The sequence below is a fragment of the Dasypus novemcinctus genome, chromosome 20 (assembly GCF_030445035.2).
Source record: "Dasypus novemcinctus isolate mDasNov1 chromosome 20, mDasNov1.1.hap2, whole genome shotgun sequence".
Classification (NCBI taxonomy): domain Eukaryota; kingdom Metazoa; phylum Chordata; class Mammalia; order Cingulata; family Dasypodidae; genus Dasypus; species Dasypus novemcinctus.
Window position 1 is genome coordinate 32,831,767 of NC_080692.1, and position 25,410 is coordinate 32,857,176.

A 25,410-nucleotide genomic window follows, 5' to 3' on the forward strand; every position below is an offset into this window, starting at 1 on the left:
TGGTACTGTGGTGGTACCAAGGCAATAGATTCTAGTCCCTCTTTTCACATGCCTCCTCTTTATATCCTTTTTAATGAAATACTTTCTAAATTACTGAGGTATAGGGAGAGGTTTGCAAGCTAAGCTCCCCGTGTCATACAACCAGTGTGGCTCTACTCCCAACACAACTCCCCTTCCCCATTCTGAAAATCTATGTGATTCTAGAGGTGACAGATCAGAAAAATGAAATGCTTTCACCTGCGGGGTGGGGGGCTGGGTGGACGCAAAGCTGATGAAGTCCTACCACTGCCATAGGCAAGTTCACCAGCTTTTCAGAGATTTACAGTATCAGCACCTGTTTCCTTTCTAGACGGTTTCCTATGAAATAAGACATATACGTGACTCACTCCTCTGATGTCAAGGGATTTTGTTTTCCTCTTTCCAACTAGTTTTACACCTAAAGCCAAGTGTTAGCTCCCAGGAACTTCAACTGGTGCCAGCTCTAAGATTTAAAATCTGTATTACTTCAAAATGTCAAATGAAATATGAATCTTTAAAAATACATTTATTCTCTCTGCTTAGAGAAAAAGCATAAAAACTGCATCCTTACAATAAACTCAAGTTCCCCTATTACACTGTTAAAAAAAACCTCCTGGGTTTGTTCCATCCTAGCCGCTAGAATAGTGCCTGGCACAAAGCAGCGTGTAAGACATATTTAAGGAGTGAATAAACTTGAAGGTGCAGTAGATGTGAAAAGCAAATATATAATGCTGACAAATACTGCAATGTTTTTCAATGTGGGGGCACCCTGTGGGAAGAAAGATATCTGTAGTAGAGTTGGAAAAAGTCTCTCTACCTCTTTTCTGCGAGACCCACATATATACACATACATACAAACAACACGGTAGTTGGTGTTGAAGTACTTGGGTTAGAAGTTCAAGGATATTCAAACCACTAACTCCTTCATTAATCTAAAGAAAATTAACATTAAGTCTGAAGTGGTTAACCTAATTGCCATCAAGTCACTTCAATTAAAATTATTCCAGAGATACAAAACCTGCCTACTACCCAACTCAAATAAATGAACTTGTTACTTCCCAGCTGTACATTCCAAAAGGGATCCCATTTTCTAGGATCTCCAGTTTATATCCCTACATTTATTCAATGGCACTAATCCACCTTTATATGTGAACTTGAATTTACTCTTCATTAACTCAAATGAATGAAGTGGGGGAAAAAAGATAAAACACATCCTAAGATAGGAAAGTATACTCGAGTTACACATCTTTTCCCTTGAAGGGTAAAAATTTTATTTTTGAGGAACGTCATTCATACTGCACATTTTCAAATAGTCACATAAGAAAGCAAAAATGTTATACTCCCCTCATTCTAGAAATAAATAGGAAGGGCATAAAATTTCTCTTTAAATCACGACACTTGAAAGTTTAGCACCAGCATCCAAAAAGAACAAAAAAGGAAAAAAAGCATTTGCTATATATATTTCAGATTTCTTTGGCTGGGGTTCCTCCCCACATGGTATTAATATTTCTTCTTTCAATTTCTTATTACCAAAACATAAAAACCAGGAGAAAAATATAAACCTAGTGGTTGCTGCAACTGGGGAGGTTGCTCTCTTGTCTTTTGTGCAGGCATTCCCGGGAACTCAGCTTGCTGGAAAAGTCACTGACATTTTCCTTTTGTAGTTGCTTGTTTCTTAAGGAATAATAATAAACATTCTAAATGTCCAAATGTTGGATCTTCTTCCACTTTATTGCTTGGATGTTTCTTTGGTGTTGGTAAAGTCGTGGTCTGCTGTTTGCTTTGCTTTAGTTTTGAATGGTCATTACTTCTTTAGGTCACCTAGAAAAAAGTAAAATCATAAAGTAAAGGTATGAAGAGTACCAAACAACAAAGAGGTACAGAATGAAAGGGCAAAAATGGCCTGTTTCACAAGTAATCCAAAAAACATTTCAAAAGTATTTACTTTAAGCTCTAAACAAAATCTACACATCTTACAGATTAGCAAACTAACATTAATTTAATGGAAACTCTTACTTTTTAATAATATACTTTTATAAATCAGGGAAGACCATACATAATAAGAGTAATAGACATAGATGGATAGACACACAGATGGACAGATACATAGAATGATATGGCAAATGTGGCAAAATGTTTAAAACTGGTAGATCTGAGTATCTGAAGGGGTAGGGTATTTGGAGTTCTCTCTGTGGGATTTGTATTATTTTTGTAACTGTCCTGTAAATTTGAATGTATTTCAAAAGAAAAAGAAAAAAACCCCATTAAATTCTCAGATAAGAGGGTCCCAATAAGTGGTAAGCCCAGAATGAAACCAACTATGGTTCATAAACTCTTTTAAGACCACCTTCATAACTGGTTCAGTCTCTCTAGCTATATTTCTACCTACATAAATAAAATTTCCAAGATCTTTAATAAAACAGAAAAAAATAGGAAACAATAACAAACTAACTTTTTTTCCAAGAGGTTATTTTTCCAAGTCCTGTTCTAAGCACTTTGCATGTATTATCTTATTTAACCCTTGCAACAACCCTACTAGGGAAGTATAGTTAGTATCCCCATTTAGCAGCAGCAGAGACTACTGAGGCCAAGGATATAATAAACTGCAAAAGCCACCCAGCAAGTAGGTGGTAGAGTCTGTACCAGAAACCAGGCAGTCTGATTATCAACACTTTATAACCCTGTCACTGCCTCAAAATAAATAATATCAGTCAAAGGGAAAACAGAAGGGAAAAACTAGTTTACACTGCAGAGTTTGTCTCCTGCTACCAAGATGATGCTTTCGTCAGGACCTTTAAAATGATCATATTGGCCACTGGGTGTCACTAAAGCAAAAACATCAGTTTTCTTAACAGTTGAAAACTGTCTAGAAAAGAGAATTTGAGGGTCAGCAACATGTCTGAATATTTATGCCCCCAGAGCCCAATGCAGACAAGAGGTTTTGCAAAGATGAATGGCAGAGCAGGTTTAGACTGATGAACATGACCGTTGAAAAATCAATGACATCTACAAGAAAATACCAAAGCAAGACTAGGCTGCCCAAGCTCTTGCCTGCGGATGGTGTAGGTGCCTAGCGAGCTGGGTGTTACTCAGCACCGCTCTGCTCGGTAGCTGGTGCAGGGTTCTCAGTTGGTGCTTCACCTGCCTTGGCCTAAAACAAAACAAAACCACAAATAAGGTGACCCGTGGAAAGATGACAGTGGCAAGTTCAAGACTAAAAGGTATCAAAAGCTTGAATTTTCCTGCCTATGAAGGTAAATCACAGTGCAAAACTTTAACTATACTTATGAGTTGGAAATTAATATCAGAGAAGAACAGCTTCCAAATGGCCATACACTATCCATTATCAGTCATGAAAAAGGCCATCAGAAATTGGTTTCAAGTCTCCCTCTGACTTTTATTCAGAGAGCCCTAAAACTATGGATAGTTCTTTCAGAGAATGTTTATTAACTGAATTCTAACATTTGCATTTGTGTTACATGCAGGGTATAGTCTACGTAGAGAATATGATACTCTACGTAAATTTCATTAAGTGTCAGGTTGTCGGATAATAAATCAACTTTTAGAATGCTTAAGTTTCACATGATTAAGGTTGACTTGGCAATAATGCCTCCAACTGGTTGGCTTTACCTCTTTGCCATCTTGGGAAGGAGCATTAGGAGGACGGGGCCGACGCCGATAGTTGTACGGACGTCGGTATCCACGGCGTGCAGGTGGCTGGTTTGGACCATTGGCTGCTTGTTGGTTCTCTTTATCTTCAGCCTCTCCAACCGCTGGGGCAGGTCGTGGGCGAGGAAGTCCCCTACGGCAGAGAACACACAACAAAAGAGAACGAGTGCCAAGAGACAGGGATCCTCAAGAACATAATGCTTTATTTATTGCTAGACAAGTGTCAGTACTCATTGCCACAAATTACAAGCTAGGGCATCAAACGAAACAAAGGTTTGGTAAAGTATCCTATTTCCCATCATTTCCTCCCCTCACTTGCATAAACATGTTTAGTGAACATACTCAACATATATTATGTTCTTGCCAGGCACTTTGATAGGAAGTAGGATCGGGAGAGAAAAATAAAAGGAAAGTGGTCTGGTATCTGCCCTCCATAAACATAGTGGCAACCACCAGAGTAAGGAAATTCACATGACTCACCACTGCCAGGCCTGTGCAAGGTTGGTTTTCACATTAAAAAGTTAATTTCAATGGTAACTCTCTGAGCTAGTTTTATAGGGAGGGTAAGAACTTGGTGGAACCATATGGAACTCTTGCTTTTATAGGTCAAATTGGTCAGCTATGGCTTTCCCAAGATCACATGCTAGGGACTGTCAAGAACGGGGATTCACATACAATACTGTCTTTTCTGTTTCCATGAGACATTTCTATGAAGGCGCTCTCATTTTGAAAGTTCTTAGTAACATCACTAGGAAGACAATGCTTAAAACTGCAATGAATGTTATGTGGGAAAGGACATAGGTAATACTGGTACAAAATTTTCCCAAAATATTACACTTACTTACAATAAGCAGATATCAGCAAATTTAAAGGCAGTATAAATGTCATTAAGGAAGGAAATTTTACTTCCCCCACTTACCTCAGGGATAAGGTAAAAGGACAGACAGGCTTATAATAATATACTTCTTCACTAATATTAACATCACTGATAGCAATATTATCTAATATTTATTGAAGGCTTACTATACCAAGTACCAAACCAATTATTTTAGATACATTAGTACATTTAATTCTATCAGCAACTGTAAGATCCACTTTACAGATCTGGTGATTAAGACTAGCATAGTCTAGAGATTTGCCCGAGGACAATCAGCTACTAAATTGCAGAGTGGGAATTTAAACACAGGCAATTTGATAAGAGTCTGATTTAACCGCTCAAGCTGTCTCAGTTATTAGAATATTTAATAACCCAAATATTCTCTGGCACTTAATTATTCCTCCATTTACACCACTACCATTGAATCCCCCAATTGATTTGTTTATTTCATTCAATTTAATAAAAATCAAGTATTAACTTCTACCATGTGAAAGTTATAGAATACAAATAATGCTTTCTTACATGGGTAACTAAAAATTCTAGTTGCTAAGCATGTGTGGGTGGGGGGAGGAGTTGCCACTCTGCCAACTAAAAACATACACTCAAAGGTATCCAAAAACTCTCGCATGCAGCAAAAGCATTCACATCTTCTAATTATACCGTAAATTCACAAAACAGACCCACAATACCCTGACCCATCTTATTGTCATTCAAGTTCTTCACCTGGCCGTTAGTTGGTAGAAAATGTTACATACCTACGGTACCTGGGGCGATAACCTGAATTTCGATGAACCGGACCCTGAAGTTGTGCTCCCTCTGGGGCTCCATCTTTCATCTCTCCAATCTCACCAGCCTAGAAAAAGGCAGTGAGAGCTGAATATGAGTATCATGCTACAGATTACAAAAGATAGAAGAAAAACTCAGTCCTACTAGAAGAGTCTTATGCCCTATCCCAGAGCATCTAAATTTATTTCACATTCCTAATTTAACATTTTGAAATTTGAAGGATTCCGTTCATCTCTTGAAAGAAAGCCTATTTTATAAAAGGAAATGGAGTGATATACTATACTTGAACCACAAGACCTTTTCAATCTTGGACCTTAGCCAGCACTCATGGTTTCTACATTCAAAGGCTCTCCCATATCTTTTCCTCACCTCTGATTTCTTCCTTTCACAATCTTTCCTTTTTGTCTGCCTGTGTCATTAAGTTTAACTTCTTAAAAATAAAATATTCCTCCTTGATAATAAATCTATTTTAAGCTGGAGGAATAAAATTAACTTATTGTTGAACTTCTGGAGGAAGAACAGCTAAAATCAAACTAAAAATACCCATCAGTAAACTCTGAAATTCTTTACAATACAGCCACATCCCATCTTTCTCTTTTATCAAAACTAACTACTACTCTTCCTCCTCCTAACAGGTGAATACCGCCCTTCCTACTTCACTAAGAAAACAGAAACACTGAGAAGAGATTCTACATGTTTTTCCTCTGTCAAACCTACCAACCTACCTGCATTTGCATCAATTTTCTTTTCTCTCCCAGTACAATGGACAAGCAGTCCGTGCTCATTGTCCAAGCCCAACCCCGCTTCTCCTTACCTACTAGAGAAATTTAATCATTTTTTCTTCTCTTCTTCTTCACTATAGTTTTTCCCCTTCTCTACTCAATCATTTCCCTGAAGAATACAAATGAGGAAATAGCATCTACCTTTTAAATTTTATTTTGAATTTTATTTTGAAGTAATCAAACTTACATAAAAATTGGAAGTATTGAATCTAATTCTCAGATCACATTAAAGTATTATTAGTTGCCCCAATCAAGTCCTTTACAGCAAAAAGAATCCAGTTTAAATCATGCATTACATTTAACTGGCTAATTCCCTTTTGTCTGGAATAGGTCTTCAAATCCACTTGGCTTTCATGACCTCAACCCTTTCATAAAGAAAGATTACAGGCCAGTTATTCTGTAGAACACCCCTTGAGTTGGGTTTGATGTTTCCTCAAGATGAGGCTCAGTTTATCTCTGGCAGGCAAGTCACAGAAGGGCACTGCATTCTTCTCATGGCATGCTGTCAGGTGGCACATGGTTTCAATTTGTACCACTACTAACAAAATGTTCACTTTGACAGGTGGTCAAGGTGGGGTCTGTTAGACCACTCTAAGTTTACGCTTTTCCCTGCTGTAACTAATGAGTATTTTGTGAGGAAGAACTTTCAGAAGTATGTAAATATCCCATTACTCATCAAAATTTCAATATATTCATTTATTTATTTATATCTACACAGACACATGGGTTTCTATTTTATTCAATGGGTTATAAGCTGTTACTATCATTAGTAGCCAATGGCAGCTCCTTCAAGCTGGCTCATATTCTTTTGATACGTCTCCAACATTCTTTGAGTACTTCCTTGCTTTCTGGCGCAACAACATGTTCCAGGCTTATATTGTACTTTCTCAGCCTCAGCTCTGGAATCAGCCATTTCTCCAAAGGACTTCGTTTTTACTGGAGAATGGTAGTTAGAAACCAAAAAATTGGGGTTAGATATGCTCAATGCTATTTTGGTACCACTGCTTTCAGACCCTTTAAGTAGACCGAACTAAGGCATACACACGGATACATATGCAAATAATTATATAACACACACATAATATACACATGTGTGCTTATCTACATGCAAAAGTACATATGTAGGGGTATATATACACATATAGAGATGGTATATATATATATATAAAATGAAACGTTCTCATCAATAACTTCAATTCTAATCCAGCAAGAGTCAGAGTTTTCCTTCTAAGTTTCCCCCCCTTCCATATTTGTATTCCTTCTCTGACAGTGAGAAACATGGTTCTCATTATCTTTAAGATAGTTACCTGTTTCTATGCAACCAATCGCCCATGTCCCTCCACATCCTTCCCCTATGCAGATACCTACCTTGAGTTGTCCTACTTAATGGCTTTAGGAGTAAGTTGCTGCTTAGGGAGAAGGGAGGGGGAAGTCACCCACTGTACAAACCAAACAAAAACCCTGCCTCCAACTCCTGCCCCATTTCTTTGATCTGCTTTAAGACATGCACACTAAAGAAAAACAACCATCACCACCTCCACCACAGCAACCCCCTCAAAGGGTTATATACCATCTCCTCTTCCTCACCTTTTGTTCTCTCTTGAAAATTCATCCTTAGCCTTCTGTCCGCAGCATGCCATGACCTCTACAACACCATAATCAATCCTCAGCCTGGCTTGTTCCACTTAACAGCATTTAACAACATTTTCTTTGTGATATATATTCTCCCTGACACCCCCTTCCCATTCTCCTTTGCCAGTCTTCCCAATCTTTAACGGTTCGTTTGCCCCAGAGCTCAGTTCTAGGATCATTTTTCCACCTCCACTCATTTTCTATGATTAATCTTGTTCTTCCTATGCCTTTAAATACCATGTTTTAGGACTCCAAAATGGTATCTATCCCTCACTTCTCCCCTTCAGTCTCCCTGTGGCCTTTGCACTTGTCATCCCCTTTACCATGCATGGCCTTTTCCAGACTCTTTAATGCTCCGTTCACTTCATTCGGGTCCCTTAAATATATCACTTAATGAGCCCTCAAGACTTTTTGCCAACCACTCTGTCTAAAAGTACACATTCCACCCTCCGGCTGCTTCCTATCTCTTTACTCCACTTTATTTTTCTGCCTAATTCACAACTCCACTTAGACATGAAATCAACTGTGGCAAAAAGCCCCCCAAATGATTTCCACCTCTCCCCAGACCCGATACTTCCTAGGTTTCCCTCATTTTGTTTAAACCCCAAACCACAGAAGTATCCTTTACGCTTCTCACACCACTCATCACACTGTCATCCAGTGCTGTCAGCTCTATGTTTAAAACATGTCCTGAGTCTTACCACTTTACACATCTACCACTGCAGCACTCCAACCCAAGCCACGAGCAGCTATCCTCTCTGGGAAACTGCAATAAATGCTCCCTTCTTTAATGCTCCCTGTGGTCCAGTCAGCATAAAATGGTCAGGATGATCTTTTATATATACATAAAATGTTCAGTTCCCTCGACTAGCTTCTCATCACATTTAGAATAGGTCAGACGTCCTTACTGTGGTCTACCAGGCTTTCCTATCTGCCCTAAGAGAGCACCCTAACTTCACCTCCTACCACTCTCCTTACTCACTCCAGCCCAACCACATGAGCCTCTCTTTAGCTCTGAACAAGTCAAGCCACTCCCTCCTCAGGAACTTTATTCATACACAAAAGACAAGGCTGACAGAAACAGCAATTAAATCAACATGTATGAAGCATAAGAATCTACTATCAAGTGTAGAATGGGAAGCACAGGGCCCTACAGACTGGGTTTAAATCAAGCCCTACTTCTGGTCCACATAACCTTAGGTAAGTTTCTTTTATGTTAAATACTCAAATCTCCTCAAGAACAAAAATATATAAAGCACCACCAACTTCACAAGGCTGTTGGGAGGACTGAATAAGAATTGATTTCAAACACTCCCATATGGTTGTTGCCAAACAATGTTGTGCTTGTACCTCCATCAATTCTTTTCCCAAAGGCTACAAGGAGTTGATATTAGCACATGGCCAATCCTACTTAATAAAGAATCACAACTTGCTACATAAAGGTAAATACTATCTTTTCTCCTGTAGTGCCGAGTAGATCCCAGTGTTGTATAAGATGGTCTATAATAAAAAGATTCTAAGGAAATACTGTTGAAGGGATCTAAGATGGCCAATGAGTAAAAACTAAATGCACTTAAGTTATAAAGAAGAGCACACATTTTCAAAATTAGTTTTCAACTGGTTTCTGCAAACGATTTTCTACATGACACTAAGGAATCACTGCTCTGAACCTTCAATTTCCTCAAGGGGAATATACCTCTATTTCAAAAGCTACGGAAAAGAACATGCCATCGTAAGCTCAGCAAAACGTGTATATGTATTTGTCATACATGTCTACGTATAGATGTAGATATGAAATACTAAAAATGATTAGTTCAGGAAGGCACTACTAACGCACTAAAAATAAAAGTGTATTACACTCTGACTCTTCCTGCCCTCATTTCCTAGAAGCCCAGCACACTGCCGTAAAGAAACCTACCATGTCACATGTACTCAATCCCTCCATATATGTAAGTCTACTCGTTATTTTTAGCACATTTGTCAGGGGCAGCTGCTGAAGAGTGAGAGGGGAAAACAAGCAGCAATGTAAAAAGAACACAGTCATGCATGACGGGATAGACGGGGAGCAAAGGACAGAACTGGACAAAATGTTCAGCCACAACACTTAGTGGAAAAAGAAAAAGAAAACGATCCAAGCACACTGAGGAAGAAAAACTCTGTAGCAAGTGGTAACGAAAATGACCTATCTATCCCTGGTTTTCCAAGATTCCTGGAACTGCAAAAGGTTGGTGTAACCTTTAAGAATCACAGATGAACAGCTGCACTAATGTTCTGCAGTAAAAGAAGATAATCGTAACAATAATCAACAGCCCCCATTCTATGATAAGATTTCTTAAACGCACTTCATAAATGTTATCAACGTTACAGGCATTTTGCTAAACCCTCTATATTTTAATTTAATCTTCCAACCCTATGGTTTAGAAACTATTATTCCCACTTAGCGGATGGACAAGTTAATGTTCCTGTAACTAAGTTTTCTAGAGACTCGACAGATAATAAGCAGCAGGGGCAGGATGCAAATCCTGCCTGTATGATTTCAAGCTCAAACCAACCATCTGCCTCTCTACCTGATTTCTTTTTTCCTTTTGCAAAGGAGAAAGCTTAATCCTTTCCCCACGGGCCCCCTCTTACGGGCACGGCTCATGTGGTTGTGTTTTTAGAGATACGTTCCTGGAAGGACTGCTCCGAAAAAGGTAGGCTACAGGCCTTGCCTCGGCTTTTGTAGCATCAGGAAGCCACAAGCAAGTTTATTTCCGGCAGCTGATGGTGGAGGAGGAGGAGGAGGAGGAAGAGGAGGCAGAGGAAGGACGGAGGGGTGAGGACTGCCGAAGAGAAGTCCCAGGTGCAATTTTACCTGCATTCTGTTGGGATGGGAAAAGACCCGTGAGCGACGGTCAAAGGTCTGTCCCACGTGGTAAGGCGGGAACCGCCGCTGCCGGTACTGAGGGCGGAACTGGGGGCGGCGCAGCTGAGTCCGGGCCCCAGAGAATTGCCCGTCAGCGGTAGGGGGATCAAATCCTTCACTGCTGCCGCTCCCTTCCTCCTCCTCCTCCCCAGCGTACTAGCGAAGCAAAGAAACAGAGATTCAGAAGAAGGTTCAGCAAGGAAAGAACCAAAGAATACCATTTAGGACCAATACCACCAAAAGGAAAAATCTCCCAAAAGGAATAATCCCCTCGGTTACATAGACAAAATGCATTTAGCCCAGAGTAATCGTGCAATCACCTGGGATAAACTACGCTAGGATGCAAGCAGGTCTGTGCAGATAAAATACCAAGAAGCGGAAAAGCAAGAGCAATCAATCCATCGTTAATTTAACAGCCATTTCATTAGAACCGAGATTAGGTGCAGGGCGTGTGGTATTCACCTCTGCCGAGGGCGCGTCTCCCAACATTTACCATCCACCGGGGCAAAGTCGGGGCAAAATATGTTTTGTGGTGTTACGAGCAGGTTTGTCCTGAGGTGCACTTACTGTAACGGTTCTCCAAGCGTGGAGGGGGCTCCTGCCAGAACCCTTTGAAGGGCATCAGCAGATCAAACTATTCTCACCACAAAGATAGGCTTTCCCTTTCCCCCTCCCGGGGTGTTGGCTGGGATCTTGCAGAGACTACAATGACATGTGCTTTCTCAACACACTGAATGCAGAAGCAGATACCAGAATCCAGTGTCTTCTATTAAAGCCGGCACTCAGATATGCAAAAATGTAAAGCAATATGGCTCTTCCTATTCAATTTTTAACATTCAGTTTTCTATAAAAAATGTCTTATATTAATATGTAATGTGTTTTATTTTTAAACCAATTAGAAATCTTAAATTTTTTTTTGTTTTAATCCCCAATACAATAAATATTAATAGACATGAATGCATATAAACAAAAGCTCTAAGAGGCTCAATAATTTTTTTTTAATTTTTATTTATTTATTTATTTTTGAGCCTCGATAATTTTTAAGCATATAAATGAGTTCTGACCAGTAAGGTTAGAACTTTGCATGTTTAGGGAAAAAAAATTTTTAATTGCTTTTTAGTAATAGGTACTAATACCTGAAGTTTCTAAACATAGACCTTATTAACAAAGGAAATTGACTCATTTAGAAATTTTTCCTATATTTAAACTACTATATCACATACAAATATTTTATATGTAAAAAAAAAGACTTACAGCCAAACATCCCTCAGTGTGATTTCAATCTTTCTTTAAAGATTAAAAAGGTAATCTTCGAAAGTAGCTATGTTTTTTTTAAAAAATGAATAAATGAAAACTTTACTCATTTTTAATTTATGAAAAAGGACCCATTTCTTTGGGGAAGGGATTATTTAAGCTTTAGACTTCCTGGAATAGACCCACAAAGGCAACTAAATTCCCAAAGAGGAAAAGCATTAACTATAGCAGTAACTAATCTAATTCCAGAAAAGTCAAGCCACTCCACTCTGCATATAGGCCATAGGAGATATGAACCCCAATTATGTGTAAGGATATATTTGCATTGAACATGTTCACCAAAATATTAAGTGGGAGATTATATAAACTGTTCTACCATTTTAGGCTTTTCTAATCTTCTGAGTTTTATACACTCAAAAAATTTAAAAAAACAACAATGGCAATACCATAACCAAACACGCTCCTGAGAGGTACCCAATATGCTGTCAGGACTTAAATACATTACACAGAAAACCTACATTTATTATGCTTTTGGAAGTTTGGTCATTTTACTTCTAAATATCTCTTATATGTAAGACTTCAGAATTTCCAGACATCTGAGAGAAAAAGTTTCACTCAAGATTTTTCTACCACTTTACTTCTGAATTAACCTAGGAATCAAAATATTCACTGCTAGAGTTCTCTGAATCAGACAAACTTGAAAGATTTAACATGATGCAGTAAATACTATCCTTATCAATCCAACCTACCACTTTTCTTTAAAATAAATAAGGCAAACAAGGGTAAGAAAAAGGTAAAAACAGAACCATGAGATATCCCAAGGAATCTGATATGTTTTTGGTAGAGCGCAAAGATGGCAAAATGTAGGGGAAAAGCAATTAGGAAAGCAGAAATATATAAATCTGTCAAAACAGCTATAAATCATTCTCAATTTGTAGATATTCTATTCAGGTGAGATCTTTCAAGTTTTTCTAAAGCATCCTGAGTTTTAGTCAATGGTGCCAACATCAGGTACTAATTCTAGAAACACCAAAACACCTGATTCAAATCTAATAGGGTCCTCATGACCACAGATGACCTGGGCTCATTTCTGGATGAGATCCTAAGAAAGCTCCAGCCAGATCTGCTTGTAAACCTCTCTCACCTAGATCAGGACCAATTTAAGGAACTAACATTCTAGAGACTTACTTACTGCTTCTTTCTTTGAGTGAGAAAATGCTGTGCTAAATAAAAGAACTACTCAATCAAGGAAGTTAATTTAATATTTTTGTGGCCAGTACTATTTATTGCCTACTTAAGATCTATTCCCCATTCTTCTGTGCTACTCAAATACTGATTTGCTTAGGTCAACGGTGCCAGCCTGGAGGAATGAATGAAAGTTTAAGCCGATCATGGAAATCTCATTCCCTTTGCCAGTGACAGCCACATGACAAGGCTGGGGCCAGGTAAGAGTCAAATGAAGAGAAAATGCCTTTTTTTTTTTTTTTACAACCTTGGCACCGCCTGCCTTAATTAGGCTCTTTGTACCAAGATAATTAAATTCCTGTTACTTACAGCCAAATACATCTTAACTGGTACAACTTCTGAATGGCCAGTTTCTGATGAGACCAGTGGCTATGGATGAATAATTCTGGGCACTGAAAATTTCCTCTTAAAAAACAAAACCAACAAAAAAGATCACTTATTGTGGCTCACTGAGAAGATCTTATCTCCTCCAAGTATATACTCAGTTTTCAATATGAAAATTTGCCAATCACTGATTCGTAACAGGGACAACATACATTACGGGGTAGTCCACGGCGCCTGCCATAGTAGCCACGTCTGTAACGGCGGCGATCAGCAGCGTACCGGCTCCCTTCTACAGGGACTCCATCAGGACCAGTCACATTGGCTGCTTCTGCACCCTGGGAAGGAAAGAAAATAAACAGGATTGATTTAAATGTATACAGCTTCTGGTTTGCTCACCCAGCCTTCCCATACAGCTGGGCTATAAGTTCAGGAGCACAATGCAGCTCTAAGAACATCAGCTGGTAAATACATATTTTTTAAAAAATTTATTCTCTGCCCCCCTTGCAGCTTGCTTGCTGTCTGCTCTCTGTATGATAGAGTAATTTTAAAAGCACAGTTAACACTAGACCGGAAAGAATATTCCTCAATGGAAAAGAACTGAAATATTGTTAGCTTCCAAGAAAACGCTGAAAGCTACGTTACTCTAAGAAGTATAGAAAACCCATGCATGGGGCTCACATAACAGCTCTACCCCACTGAATTATTGCAACCGTGACTTCTCCCATCTTGACAGTACTAAGTCCTTGGTTTCGTAACATAGAGCGTTTTCCACCCATCGAGTCACTCTTCAGCCCTTCCAAAAAGCCTTGTAACATGCATAATCCTTATTTTCATAGAGACAAATGGATAAAATACTACTACCAAAAATACAAAAATTTGAGACAAGGGAGATTCAAAGAATACACTTCCCACCATACATGAATGTGTAAAACCTCAAGTTCTGAAAATATACATACAGAGGGTAAAATTAACCCTCACACAAAATATTAAGATTTAGATGTGGTTTCAGAGATCAGAATGTGCCAGCCAATTCCTGGCAGGCGATTTAAAACTCCCAAGAGATTTGCAAGATACCCTGAGGATCCCATTGGTAAAGCCACCCTTTTAAATTTATCAAATTAAATTAATCAATCAACTCTTTTTCTTTTGAAAGAACAGACTGAGACCCTAAAATATGAAATATGGGGTGGCATAAATGTATATGTGCAAGGAGCACACTCATGGTGGTTAACTAGTTACTCAGTTCATCATTTAGCTGCTTGACTAGCTGCCATGGCCATTGTCCCATCTACAGTTTTAAAAGGTTTTCATTCTTGGCCTTTATTATTTTAGGTATATCTATAATAGGCTCTCAACAACAGAAAAAAAAAGGTCACTACTAATACTGAAATTAAATATATAATGGCATAAAAATAATTCTGTATATGCACTTTCAGATGATCAACCAGATCCTTGGGCTGAATTCATCTGATGAAAATTGTTATATTCATGAACTATTGTGGTTAATAATTGAGAAAATGTGGCATTGGTGTGGAAAAAGTGGCCATGGTGGCTTCTGGGTGTGGGGAATGGGAGGAAGAGATGAGATGTGGAGGCATTTTCAGGACTTGGAGTTGTCCTGGGTGGTGCTCCAGGGACAATTGCCGGACATTGTATGTCCTCCCATGGCCCACTGGATGGAACATGGGAGTGTGGGCTATGAAGTGGACCACAGGCCATGGGGTGCAGCGATGCCCAGAGATGTACTCACCAGGTGCAATGGATGTGTCATGATGATGGGGGAGAGTGTTACTGTGGGGGGAGTGGTGGGGTGGGGGCAGTGGGGGTGATTAGGGACCTCATATTTTTTTAATGTAATATTTTTTTAAAAATGAATAAATTGAGTAGAATTTGGAAGAAAAAAAAAAAGAAAGAAAATTATTATACAGTCTATTCAAAGATGGCTTCAGCTTTCCAAAATCTAAAAGGGAAAAAATACAGTGCTTATAGAAAATTTGAATCTTCTTTTACTGAGATTACTACATTCTTTCCTGTGTTGTTATTTGTGTAGGAAAAAAAAACTCTTTTGCCCCAAAGCTTTTAGCTACTTTAAATGCTAGAAAACATTTAAATTTTAATCTATACATTTGGTACCAAAATAAAATCCGTTATTTTAAAATTTGAGAAATTATGATTTTTCTTCCACAATTAAGTAGGATTCATTTATTGAGAAATTAAAATGTCTTTTATAATATAGTGAATCATGTTATATATGATTATATAATCTAAAATATTTTTGTTTAAAAATCACTTCCTATCATTAAAAAATCCAAAATAATGTGAATTCATAAGAGGCTGAGAGAGTATTTATTGTGCAAAAACCCTGTGCTAGCACACTTAGATACAAAACGGATGAAAAAAAAACACCCAACCACAATTTGCTCTCACCTTCTCTCCCTCGACCACATCAAACTCTACAGTTTCTCCATCTCCTACACTGCGCAGATATTTCCGTGGATTATTCTTTTTGATGGCAGTCTGTCAAGAGAAAATTCTAAATGACATATTTCAATATTTACTACATATTTCATCACTTTCAAGTTATGGAAACTGCTGATGATTGCTTTTTAAAATTCTCATTCTCCCACTAACCTGAATCCCCAAACAACAAAACAAAAACATTGTAAAACTATATTACACATTACTTTCTTGATTCATACTATTCTTAGAAACTCATCTAGGTAAACAGATTATACACAATGTGTATCCTGTGCAGTTTCATTATAATCTAGTCAAGATACTGCAGATACTAGTTACCTCAAACTATTAAGCTTCTGAGAGTCAGACTAGCTCTATCAGCAGGGGGAAAATGCCTTCACGAGATGTTACACACACACACACACACACACACACACAGAGTAGGTACAGGTTTCTGTAAGGCAAGAGAACTGCTAACCTCAAAAGGATCAAACCGAGTGTGAGGAATGAGGAATAGAGACAAGAATTTTTTTAAATGCCAAAAGGATAAATACTTCTGAAAGAATATACAAAGTTACCCTAAGAACCAAAACTTATTAGCGATTATCTAGCCTCCAAGCCACCTGCTCCTACTCTTCAATCTCATACATATAAACAATTAAGTGATTTATCTTAGGTCACAAATATAACAGCTATGAGAGAAAAAAAATTTTTATCGCTGTGCTGTACCTATACGACATTTAGTCAATCTTTTTTCTGCCACACTATTCTGTTAACTCATCCCTACGCATTCTCCGATAATACATTAAAAAGTTAACAAGTGAACAAGCCAGACATAAAAGGATAAATATTTTAATGATCTCACGTAAATGAAATATTTAAGCAAATGCAGAGTCAGAAACTAGAATATAGGTTACAGGGGCTAGGGTGAGGGCAGATAATAGGAGGTCAATGCTTAATTGGTACAGAATTTGCGCTGAAAGAAAAGTTTTGGTAATGGATGATGGTGATGATAGCTCACATTGTGAATGTAATTAACACCACTGAACTATGTACTTGGATGTGGCTAAAACTGGAAATTGTGATTTTATATGTTACCAGAATAAAAATAGAGTTGTACAATACAAAGAGTGAAACCAAATGTAAACTAATGACTAATAACGTAACCCTAATGTAACTAAGTTAATAGTGTTTAATTATAATATTGGTTCATCAATTAACAAAGGGTATCACACTAATGCAAAATGCATGGAAAACAGCTTTTTTTGGGGGGGTGGTATATGGGAACTGTACTTTCTGAATATTTTCCTGTGAATCTACAACTACTCTAACAAAAGGATAATGCAGTAAAATTAAAAACATAAAAATATTTTTCCATGTTAAAAATAACCCTCTAAACATCTGCTTATGAATATGCCTCTTGTTTTCAGTCAGAGGAAGTAAGAGTAAAGTTCTTGCAATGAATTTCCATTTCTTTGGTACCTCTAAACAGTTAAAGGGACTGTGAGTTTCAATGGAACTAGGTCAACCTTATTTTATAAGGCAATTAGGCATATGTAATCCCGCCTTTCCCCTACTCTGAGTAGGAGGGGGAGGAAGGAGAAAAAAAAAAGAGAGAGAGAGAGAGAGTGCCGATAGGCCAGAGACCTCGTCCACAAAGGAAAAAAGGCAGTTCAGGACAGGATATACGTGCAGGCAGCCTGAACATTCAGCCATTCCAGAAAGAGCCCCTCCCGGCCGGCTAGGCTAGTTCCCTTTTTCCTGTTAAACTGGGCAGGCCTCAACACTTGGAGGTGACTCACCACAGACTCAGGGGGCGGGAACCAGGTCAGACGCTGACAGGCTAATACAGCTGGCCACCACAATAGCAGCTGGGAGGTGCCTCACTCCAGCAGTCACCAGCCACAGCGCTCTCCCCCCAAAAGGGCTATCAACCACCAGGGATGCAAGCCGACCTTCCGCTCGGTCTGTCCTGACTTCAGAAGGCACCATGTCTGAACAAACTAGCAATGGCAAAAAGCGGCTCCAACTATTTAGGTACAACTGAAATATCCAGGCAAGCAGAAACAGAAACCACAAGAAACCACAACCAGAGAATTTATTATTCTTCGACATCACTGTCTCCAATCTCCCCACTGTAGTACACACACAAGCATAAACAGATGAAAACAAAAACAGAGGAAACCAGATGCTTGCGGAGCCACACAGGTAAATGTGCGGGCATTAGCATCGCTATTTACTTTCCTTGTTACAGGCCAGGGACTACACACCTACTTCAGACAGTTCATTGAAAACAAAGCATACAAAAGAAGAGTAATAATGGGTATTTTTTTTCTTTTTTGCCTGTTTTGTAAAACAAATCCAGGATAAATACTAGAATAAATAGCATCCTAGGCTAATTAAATAATGTAAAGAAAAACTGAGCTATCTATTGCAGACAAGTCCATGTTTTCCTTATCATACCCATTCACCTTTTTTCTAAATATTTCCTTCAAATCTGAAGGAATGTGGGCCTTTTGACCTGGACATGTGCTAACCATGCATCATTACAACAGGAATTGGAGTTTTCTCATGTCTCGGGGACACACACCCTAATCATCTGCTGCTCTGTGCTACTTACTTCAAGTTTCAGCTCTACCCCCTCCAAAAGCCAGATATGTTCAAGCCAAACAGTAAGAAGGCTTCAAAGTAAAGAGAATAGGATGCAAAGGTGGAAACGGACGGCTTTTTTACTGACTCAGAGGCCTTAAGAAATTAGAGAGCGGTCTATTACTTCATTCCACTGCAAACCTAAAACAGTTAATATGATGGGACAGAAGAGCTAATCTGCCCATCTTAAAACTGTAGAATTGAGCTCTCTTTCCAAAATAAAATCACAAAAAATTCAGAGTAATTATTTCTAGGACTTCACTTTGGGGAAGAGACAACAGCAGACTATAGACATGCCTCTCCACAAAGGAAAGGTTAACATTCATCATTCCTCTTACCTGATGTACAAATACATCTTCTTTGGTGTCATTTCTGTTAGAAGACAAAAAGCTCATGATTAAAGGTACTAGGTATGTGGGAAAACTGAAGAACAGATGTTGCATACATTTAGGTCACATGACCCCAAACACAACACAGACTTTTGTTTATTCTTCCCGCTGTTTTCAAAAACCTGGTATGAATCCTCATTAGAAACTTTGACCCCCCACATCCTGTACCATCACCAGAGTGCTTAGAGCCAACCTACTAGGTTCTGTATGCAGGTCTCTTTCTAAATCATGTGGTAGGTAATCAGAGCCCTCGATTTTCCTCCCAGCAAAAGCAAAGCAAGACAGTTAAAAGGACAGGGCACAGCTGCGAACTAGGTTCCCCTTACACTGAAACTTAAAACAGGCCCCACCACTGCCACCACCCCGCCCAGCCCCAGCACAGCCAAAATAGACAAGGAAGAAACTGGAGGGATTTTTTTTTTCAAAAGGTGGAAAAAAGCATAAAGAAAATGACAGTATCATCTAAAACTATTGTTAATACTCTCAAAAGTTTGCAGTTGTTCTCCTGATTCCTATAGGGTTAGAAGTTACCATGTTTAAAGAAAACACTACCGTTTCTACATAGGACTTGGATGAAACCTGGGTTACAGATCCAGCTCAATTACTCACTAGTTGTGTGACCTTAGGAAAGTTGTTTAACTAGTCTAAGATTCCATTTCTCCATCTGAGAAATAATGGACATGGATTCCATTATTTTAAGGACCTTCCCAATTCTGATTTTATTTCATACCCCCCCCCTTCTTCCCTTTTAATGACTAGATTTTATGAAATAAGTTGCCTATTAGTGTTCTGGAAATGTACTTTATTTATGAATACTTAATGATCAGTAGCTTAAAAACAGGAATATTTACAGTGCTTTTAAAAATCTTGAAAATTTACATAAGTCATGAGTAAAATACAGTAAGAGATTTATAACTGTTGGTGCCACAACATAAGTACACATTTAAAACATAGAGACACACACACCTACCGATTTATAAATCCATATCCATTTCTGACGTTGAACCATTTGACAGTGCCAAGGACTTTGGTGGCTAAAACAGGATTAAGCAGATAAATTAGTACCTGACCTACAAGGAGATAAAGCTCATATCACCTACGATCTTGATGGCATTACACAAAAGCCTATACATACTTGAAGAACCATTAAAAGCTTAATTCCAAAATATATTAGGAAAAGAAAAGACATCAAGGCAAGACATAAGAAAATACTTTTCAGGATTAAATCTTTCTTCCTTATCAAACTTTTCAGTAAAGTCTTAAGTATAGTCTTAAGTCTATGCAAGTCTGCAATAATTAAAAAGAAAGGTCCAAAATAGACCTCTTACAGAAGACAATGAAAAAGAATGTAGGTAGATGAACCAGGTAAGTGCCAAAGACCTTAACACATCACTTTCCCACTTCAAAATATGAGCCAAAGTACAATAAGCAACACAGCAGCTTCTTGTTAATAACCAATCTATAAAGACATAAAAGGAACTTGCCTAGTTGCCAAACGGGGGCCTAGCAGGAGTCAAGAATAATAATGGAGCTGAGGTTGTCTCACTCCAGTTCTGTACTTACAAGAAACGTGATGAAACAGGCCTGTTCAAATCAGTGATGAATTTGGGCTTCTGTTTCATTGTTTACCCTACTCTGCATTTGGAGGGAACCAATGGTTTATTTTCCAAAAACCCCCTCTTTAACTTGGTTATTGTTCTTGCCTTTGTCAGGAGCAAGGCCAATTCTCCATACCGCCAGATTTTAAAAGGATTCTTTAAGAGAAGGAATTACCCCCCTTCCCCCCAGAAAAACATACTCGTACTTTGTACGTTCATATTTATTTCAGCCATCTAAATACAGTCCTTGGAATCAACTGTGAATGCCAAATTCAGTACCTCTAGGAAATGTTATGCCTTAATTCAAGAAATGTATAAAGCAATTACCAAGACTCAATGAAACAGGAAATAGGACAATAGAGCACCTTAAAAAAAAAAAAAAAAGCTTAATAGAAACTGAAAAGTAACATTAATCCATGCTGCCTCTCTGAATTACATAGTTGATCATTTCCAAGTATAAACTGTAAGGCTTTGGTTTTTGAAATTCAGAACTAACATAGTAGTTAGGAATTACCCTGTGTGATCTAAGTTTTACTAGAATGATAAGCTTGGGAAGTATTTTGGCTTTTCATGTAAAAAAAAAAAACTCTTTATGCCTCTAAACAAATTCATTCAGCCCAAATTGACTAGGCATTTTCCATCTCTAATTACAGATAAGGAAGGTCTCTCCAATAAAGAGATCAAATCATTGGAATCATCAGTTTGAGCCATTCTAATTAGAGCAGCAAGGCAATAGAGAAAAAAAGTTTGTTTAGATCCAAATATGCACAGATGAGACCTCTATCTGATAAGTTATACAATTTTTAAGTCACGTGCTGTTCCAAATGATTGCTATTTTTCCCTATTTCATTTGCCCAAAATTAATGACCTAGGAAAATATAAATACTAGCTGTCTTGACTAATTTTTATATGGTTAATGTCTAGCACGGTCAAAAGAATCATCTTCATTAGAAAAGCAACACTAAATAATGGCAGTGGGGGGGGTGAGAAATGATTTTCAAGTCTAACTTCAAGGCAGGCTGACAATTACTTTTATTCCTTAATGCAGTTATTTTTCCCCCTAATTCCACAAATACTTCCAAGGACTTCATATGGCCAAACACATTTATCCACATTTTTTGGCTCCTGAAGACGATAAAGCCACCTCACATACACAAAGGCAGGAGGGAGAGGGGTGGCTTCTGCGATGTTCACCAGGAGGGAAGTTTTGTAAAAGTAAACAATTTTCCCTGACCCAGGTGCTGCTCTCCACTAAGTCTAAGGCCTGCATATTCAAACCAGAAGCGGTGAAGCCCAGCTTTCCGTTCCCGCCAGCACTGCGCCTACCACTGCTTAGGCACGCAAGTGTGTGCTTGACAAAGGAAAGCAGATGGCAGAGCATACTGGACAGAGACGGTGTTGGAATGTCATGGAGAAGGTTGTGCTTCCTTTTGAGAGCTGGAGTTAAAAGTGCAAAAGACCAGCCACCACTGGGAATCCAGTAGAGGCTACAGCACTCAGTGATTGGGGAAATTAACTTAAATGGATCTCTTTTCTTCATCTTTAAACTGAAGACAACATCTGTTTGTCCTACTTCAGAAAAGTAAAGTTCACACAAAAACGCTGCAAAGTTCTCATATACAAAAGGGGGTATCATTAACAAATATAGCTTAATGTGGCTTCGGATAACTCAATAGTGTCCCTTTCCGATATTTTGCACGGAAGTGTTCCAAGAAACATTGGCTGGAAACAGTATCAAAGTACAATATTGGCTGGATTTAAGCAACTTTTAATCTAGTAAAAGGAGGGCTATTTTGTTTCTTAACCTACACAGGTTAGTTAGCAAGTTGTTTGGCAGAAACTGAGAACACCCATTGGAAAAAAGAAAACAGGCCTCTCGAGCCTGTTTCAATGACACGTATAATACTTTCTTCATAGCATTCTCTCCACTTTCTTCCTAATTGGCAGGCAAGGCTCAGAGAAATCTGACAAACACGCCCCACCCAAAATACTTAAAATGTATCTGAGGCATCGGACACCCACCTGTGGCCTCCCGGTTTAAGAGAGGAGAGAAGGATTTGGGCACACACCCTGCAGTGAGCTGATTCACCACCCACATGCTGCGCCAGCCTGCGGAAGGCCTCCCAGGGGCGGTACTTCACAGCGGAGAGAAGTAGGTGGCAAAAACCACCACCACCACCAAGAAACGCTTTGTCCCCCAAACCTGACCGTCTCATCTTCCTGTTTGCTTAAGTTATAGGTCCCAAGGTAACCAAGTTTTGAGCAAACGTCATACCCACGCTTCCCACCAAGTTTTCTCAGCTGCTGCAACACGTGCGTTCCCCCAGCGCAGCCAAAGGAAAAAGGGCGGCGACTGGTGCCCACGGAATGGCTCTTGACAGCAGGAGGGCACAGAGGGAGCGGGGAAGACCTGCGACCGAGACCCAAGTTTCCCGGAGAGGATTACCACCCCCCTCTGTCGGCATGTGGCCGACGAGAGCATGGCGTCTTGCCCGTGCCCATGTGGGAAGGGCGTCGGGGACAGACACCTGAGCTGCCCCGGCAAGCAGCCTTACCACCTTGGCCCCCGCCCCCTGCCTCCTCCCCCTAGGAGATCCTTCCCTCCCCACCTCCCCAGCCGGGACTCCGCCGTCGCCGGCCCACGTTGTCCGGTCCTCCCCTCCATCCCTCTTCATCCCGACCCCGGAGTCCCTCTCCCAGCCCGCCGCGCCTCTCCTCCGGCCCTGAGGCATCCTCCCCTTCGGGCATCTGGGGCAGTGCCCGCCCGGGAGCCTCAAGTTCAGCCCCCCACTTCCTGGCCCTGGCCCAGGAGGAGCGCAGGGCGCGGCGCGCTCACCTGGGCAGGCGGACAGCGGCCACCGGCGCCCGGGACTGTCAGCCGCTCCCGCCCCAGCCGCCCACGTGGGCCGCGCCGGCTCGGCCCCCCGCAGCCCCTGCCCTCCCGCGCCGGACTCACCGAGAACTTTTTTCTCGGCGTCTTCGCCGCCGGCGGGGGCCGCAGAGGCCGGGGCCGCGGTGCTGGCGGCTGCGGGGGCCGCGTCCCCGCCGGGGTTGCCCGCGGCCAGGGCGGCGGGCGCGGGGGCCGTGGCCTGGGGCGCGCCGCCGCCCGCGGGGCTCTTGGGCGCGGGCTCCTGGGGGGCCGCGGCGGCCGCGTCGGCCGGCGCCTGCGGGAGGGCGCTGGTGCTGGTGGCCTCGCCCGCCTCGCTCATGCCGCCTCTCCGCTCGCCCTCGGGCACCTCGGTGGCGGTTGGTGGCGGTTAGCGCGGCTGGCGGGCGCGGCGGCCGGGGCTCGTTCTCGGGGGGCCGGGGTGGGTCTCGCGGCCGCGGCGGCTCGAGCTCTGGCGCTGCGCGCTCGCTCCGGGGCTCCTCGCTCGATCTTACTGCCCCAAAAATGGCCCCGCACAAGTTTTTCTCGGCGGCGCGCGGGCCCGGGAGGAAAGGGCGGGCGCGGGAAGAGGGTGGGGAGCTTGGCTCCAGAATTGGGCAGCCAGGCTCATTAGCATTTAAAGGCGCCCGGCGCCCTGCGCACCTCGCCAGCCGCCGGGCTGGACGCGCGGGGGCCCAGCTGGAGACTGGAGGAGGGCAAGCGGGCGCGGCGGGGCTGGGTTCTAATCTGCGGTTTCCCAAGGACCGCAAGCCTACGGTCCCTTTGTTGGAGCGGGACGGAGGGCTCTCCTCTCTCCCCACGTCTTGACACCTGAAAGTGACTCCTAGCAGAGGTGAAAGAGGGCACGAGGTGCGCCGCGCTCCCCTCTTTGGAATACTCACCTTAAAGCCTTGACGTTCATTCATTCAACATCGGTCAAGCACCGGGCACTCTTTCTGATGCAGCAGTGAAGACCTGAAATAAGGAAGTTTGCACTTGAGTTGGCAATTTACTCCTCAAAGGTAGTTTACGGATAATCTAATCTAGAACCCACAGGTGGGGTCACTGAAGTCCAGGCCTGAGAGGATGAAGGGAAATGTCAGAGTTTAAACCAATTGAGCAAACTAGCAAGGAGCTGTCAGTATGCGTTTACTAGTGTACATGAAAAAACTTAAGTCAACCCGCGCCCTGCCTGCTGCTCCAATTGCTTCTGGTGCCCACCAGCTGGGGAAAGCTTAAGCAACTGAGCCCTCTTACCTCGGGGACGAGAGGTGCAGATACAGAACAACAGGTTATTCCCAGTTTGAAGAACCCACGTGGCTGGTGGAGAATGGGTTGGATTATGCCAAGGGCGTGGCCAGAGGGACTGAGACCAGTACCCAGGACTATCTGGAATAGAGGAGTTTCGATGGTCTTTGCCCCCAGTGCCAGGGATTCAATGTCCCAGAGTCCTTTCCTCCTTGATGAGATGAGCGCTGTTCAACAGTGCTATGAAAAGTAGGTAAGATTATCATATGTAACCATACGTAACACTAGTGAGAACTTTCAATTATTAGTTCCTTTTTTTTTTTTTTTTTCATTCCCTTCCCCTTAAAGCATTTCCTTACGTATTTCTAGTATCTGCTATGGGACTGGCTGCCCCACTTCAGGGGGATGGCAATCAAGTCTAGTTCACCTTTGTAGCCTCACTGGTTGGCGCAGTAGCATAGGTTAGCATAACGCTACATACAACACATACATGTTTTCTAAATGGAAAAAAAGACCAACATCTTTCAAATTAAATTGCCAAATTGCTTATCTGCACATTCATTATCAATTTTTTATGAAACTATCCTGCCATTTTTACTTTGTTCTTACATTCACAAAAAATACAAATGAAAGAAAACTGATTCTTAGAAAAATTAGCAAGTTATGGAAGTTTTGGCTTTTCCATGTAGTTAATATATATTTTTAAAGTTA

General features: G+C 40.8%; 1 protein-coding gene across 3 annotated transcripts; it reads right to left on the reverse strand.

The window, feature by feature from the left end:
* Positions 1–1,265: 1,265 nt before the first annotated feature.
* Positions 1,266–23,992, reverse strand: YBX3 (Y-box binding protein 3). 3 transcript variants are annotated; one of them, XM_058282800.2, is made up of 10 exons: positions 23,542–23,992; positions 19,958–20,021; positions 18,937–18,970; positions 15,920–16,009; positions 13,705–13,827; positions 10,619–10,825; positions 5,320–5,417; positions 3,649–3,820; positions 3,070–3,169; positions 1,266–1,839 (listed from the first exon to the last, which is right to left on the reverse strand). In XM_058282800.2, exons 1-9 carry the CDS (start codon positions 23,792–23,794, stop codon positions 3,104–3,106), a joined length of 1,107 nt encoding a protein of 368 aa, XP_058138783.1. In that variant the 5' UTR covers positions 23,795–23,992; the 3' UTR covers positions 1,266–1,839; positions 3,070–3,103. The 3 variants fall into 3 exon arrangements, with proteins under 3 accessions (XP_058138783.1, XP_071066270.1, XP_058138784.1); XM_071210169.1 differs by lacking the exon at positions 23,542–23,992 and adding an exon at positions 22,608–22,698; XM_058282801.2 differs by lacking the exon at positions 10,619–10,825 and having other exon boundaries at positions 23,542–23,987.
* Between the last annotated feature and the right edge of the window lie 1,418 nt (positions 23,993–25,410).

Coding starts and splice junctions, on each gene's coding strand:
- YBX3 (XM_058282800.2), bottom strand. CDS start 23,794: ATGAGCGAGGCGGGCGAGGCCACCAGCACCAGCGCCCTCCCGCAGGCG. Junction 13,828..15,919: donor ATGTGGTCGAGGGAGAGAAG/GTGAGAGCAAAT, acceptor TTTCCTTCCCAG/GGTGCAGAAGCAGCCAATGT. Junction 3,170..3,648: donor CTTCCCAAGATGGCAAAGAG/GTAAAGCCAACC, acceptor GTTTTGTTTTAG/GCCAAGGCAGGTGAAGCACC.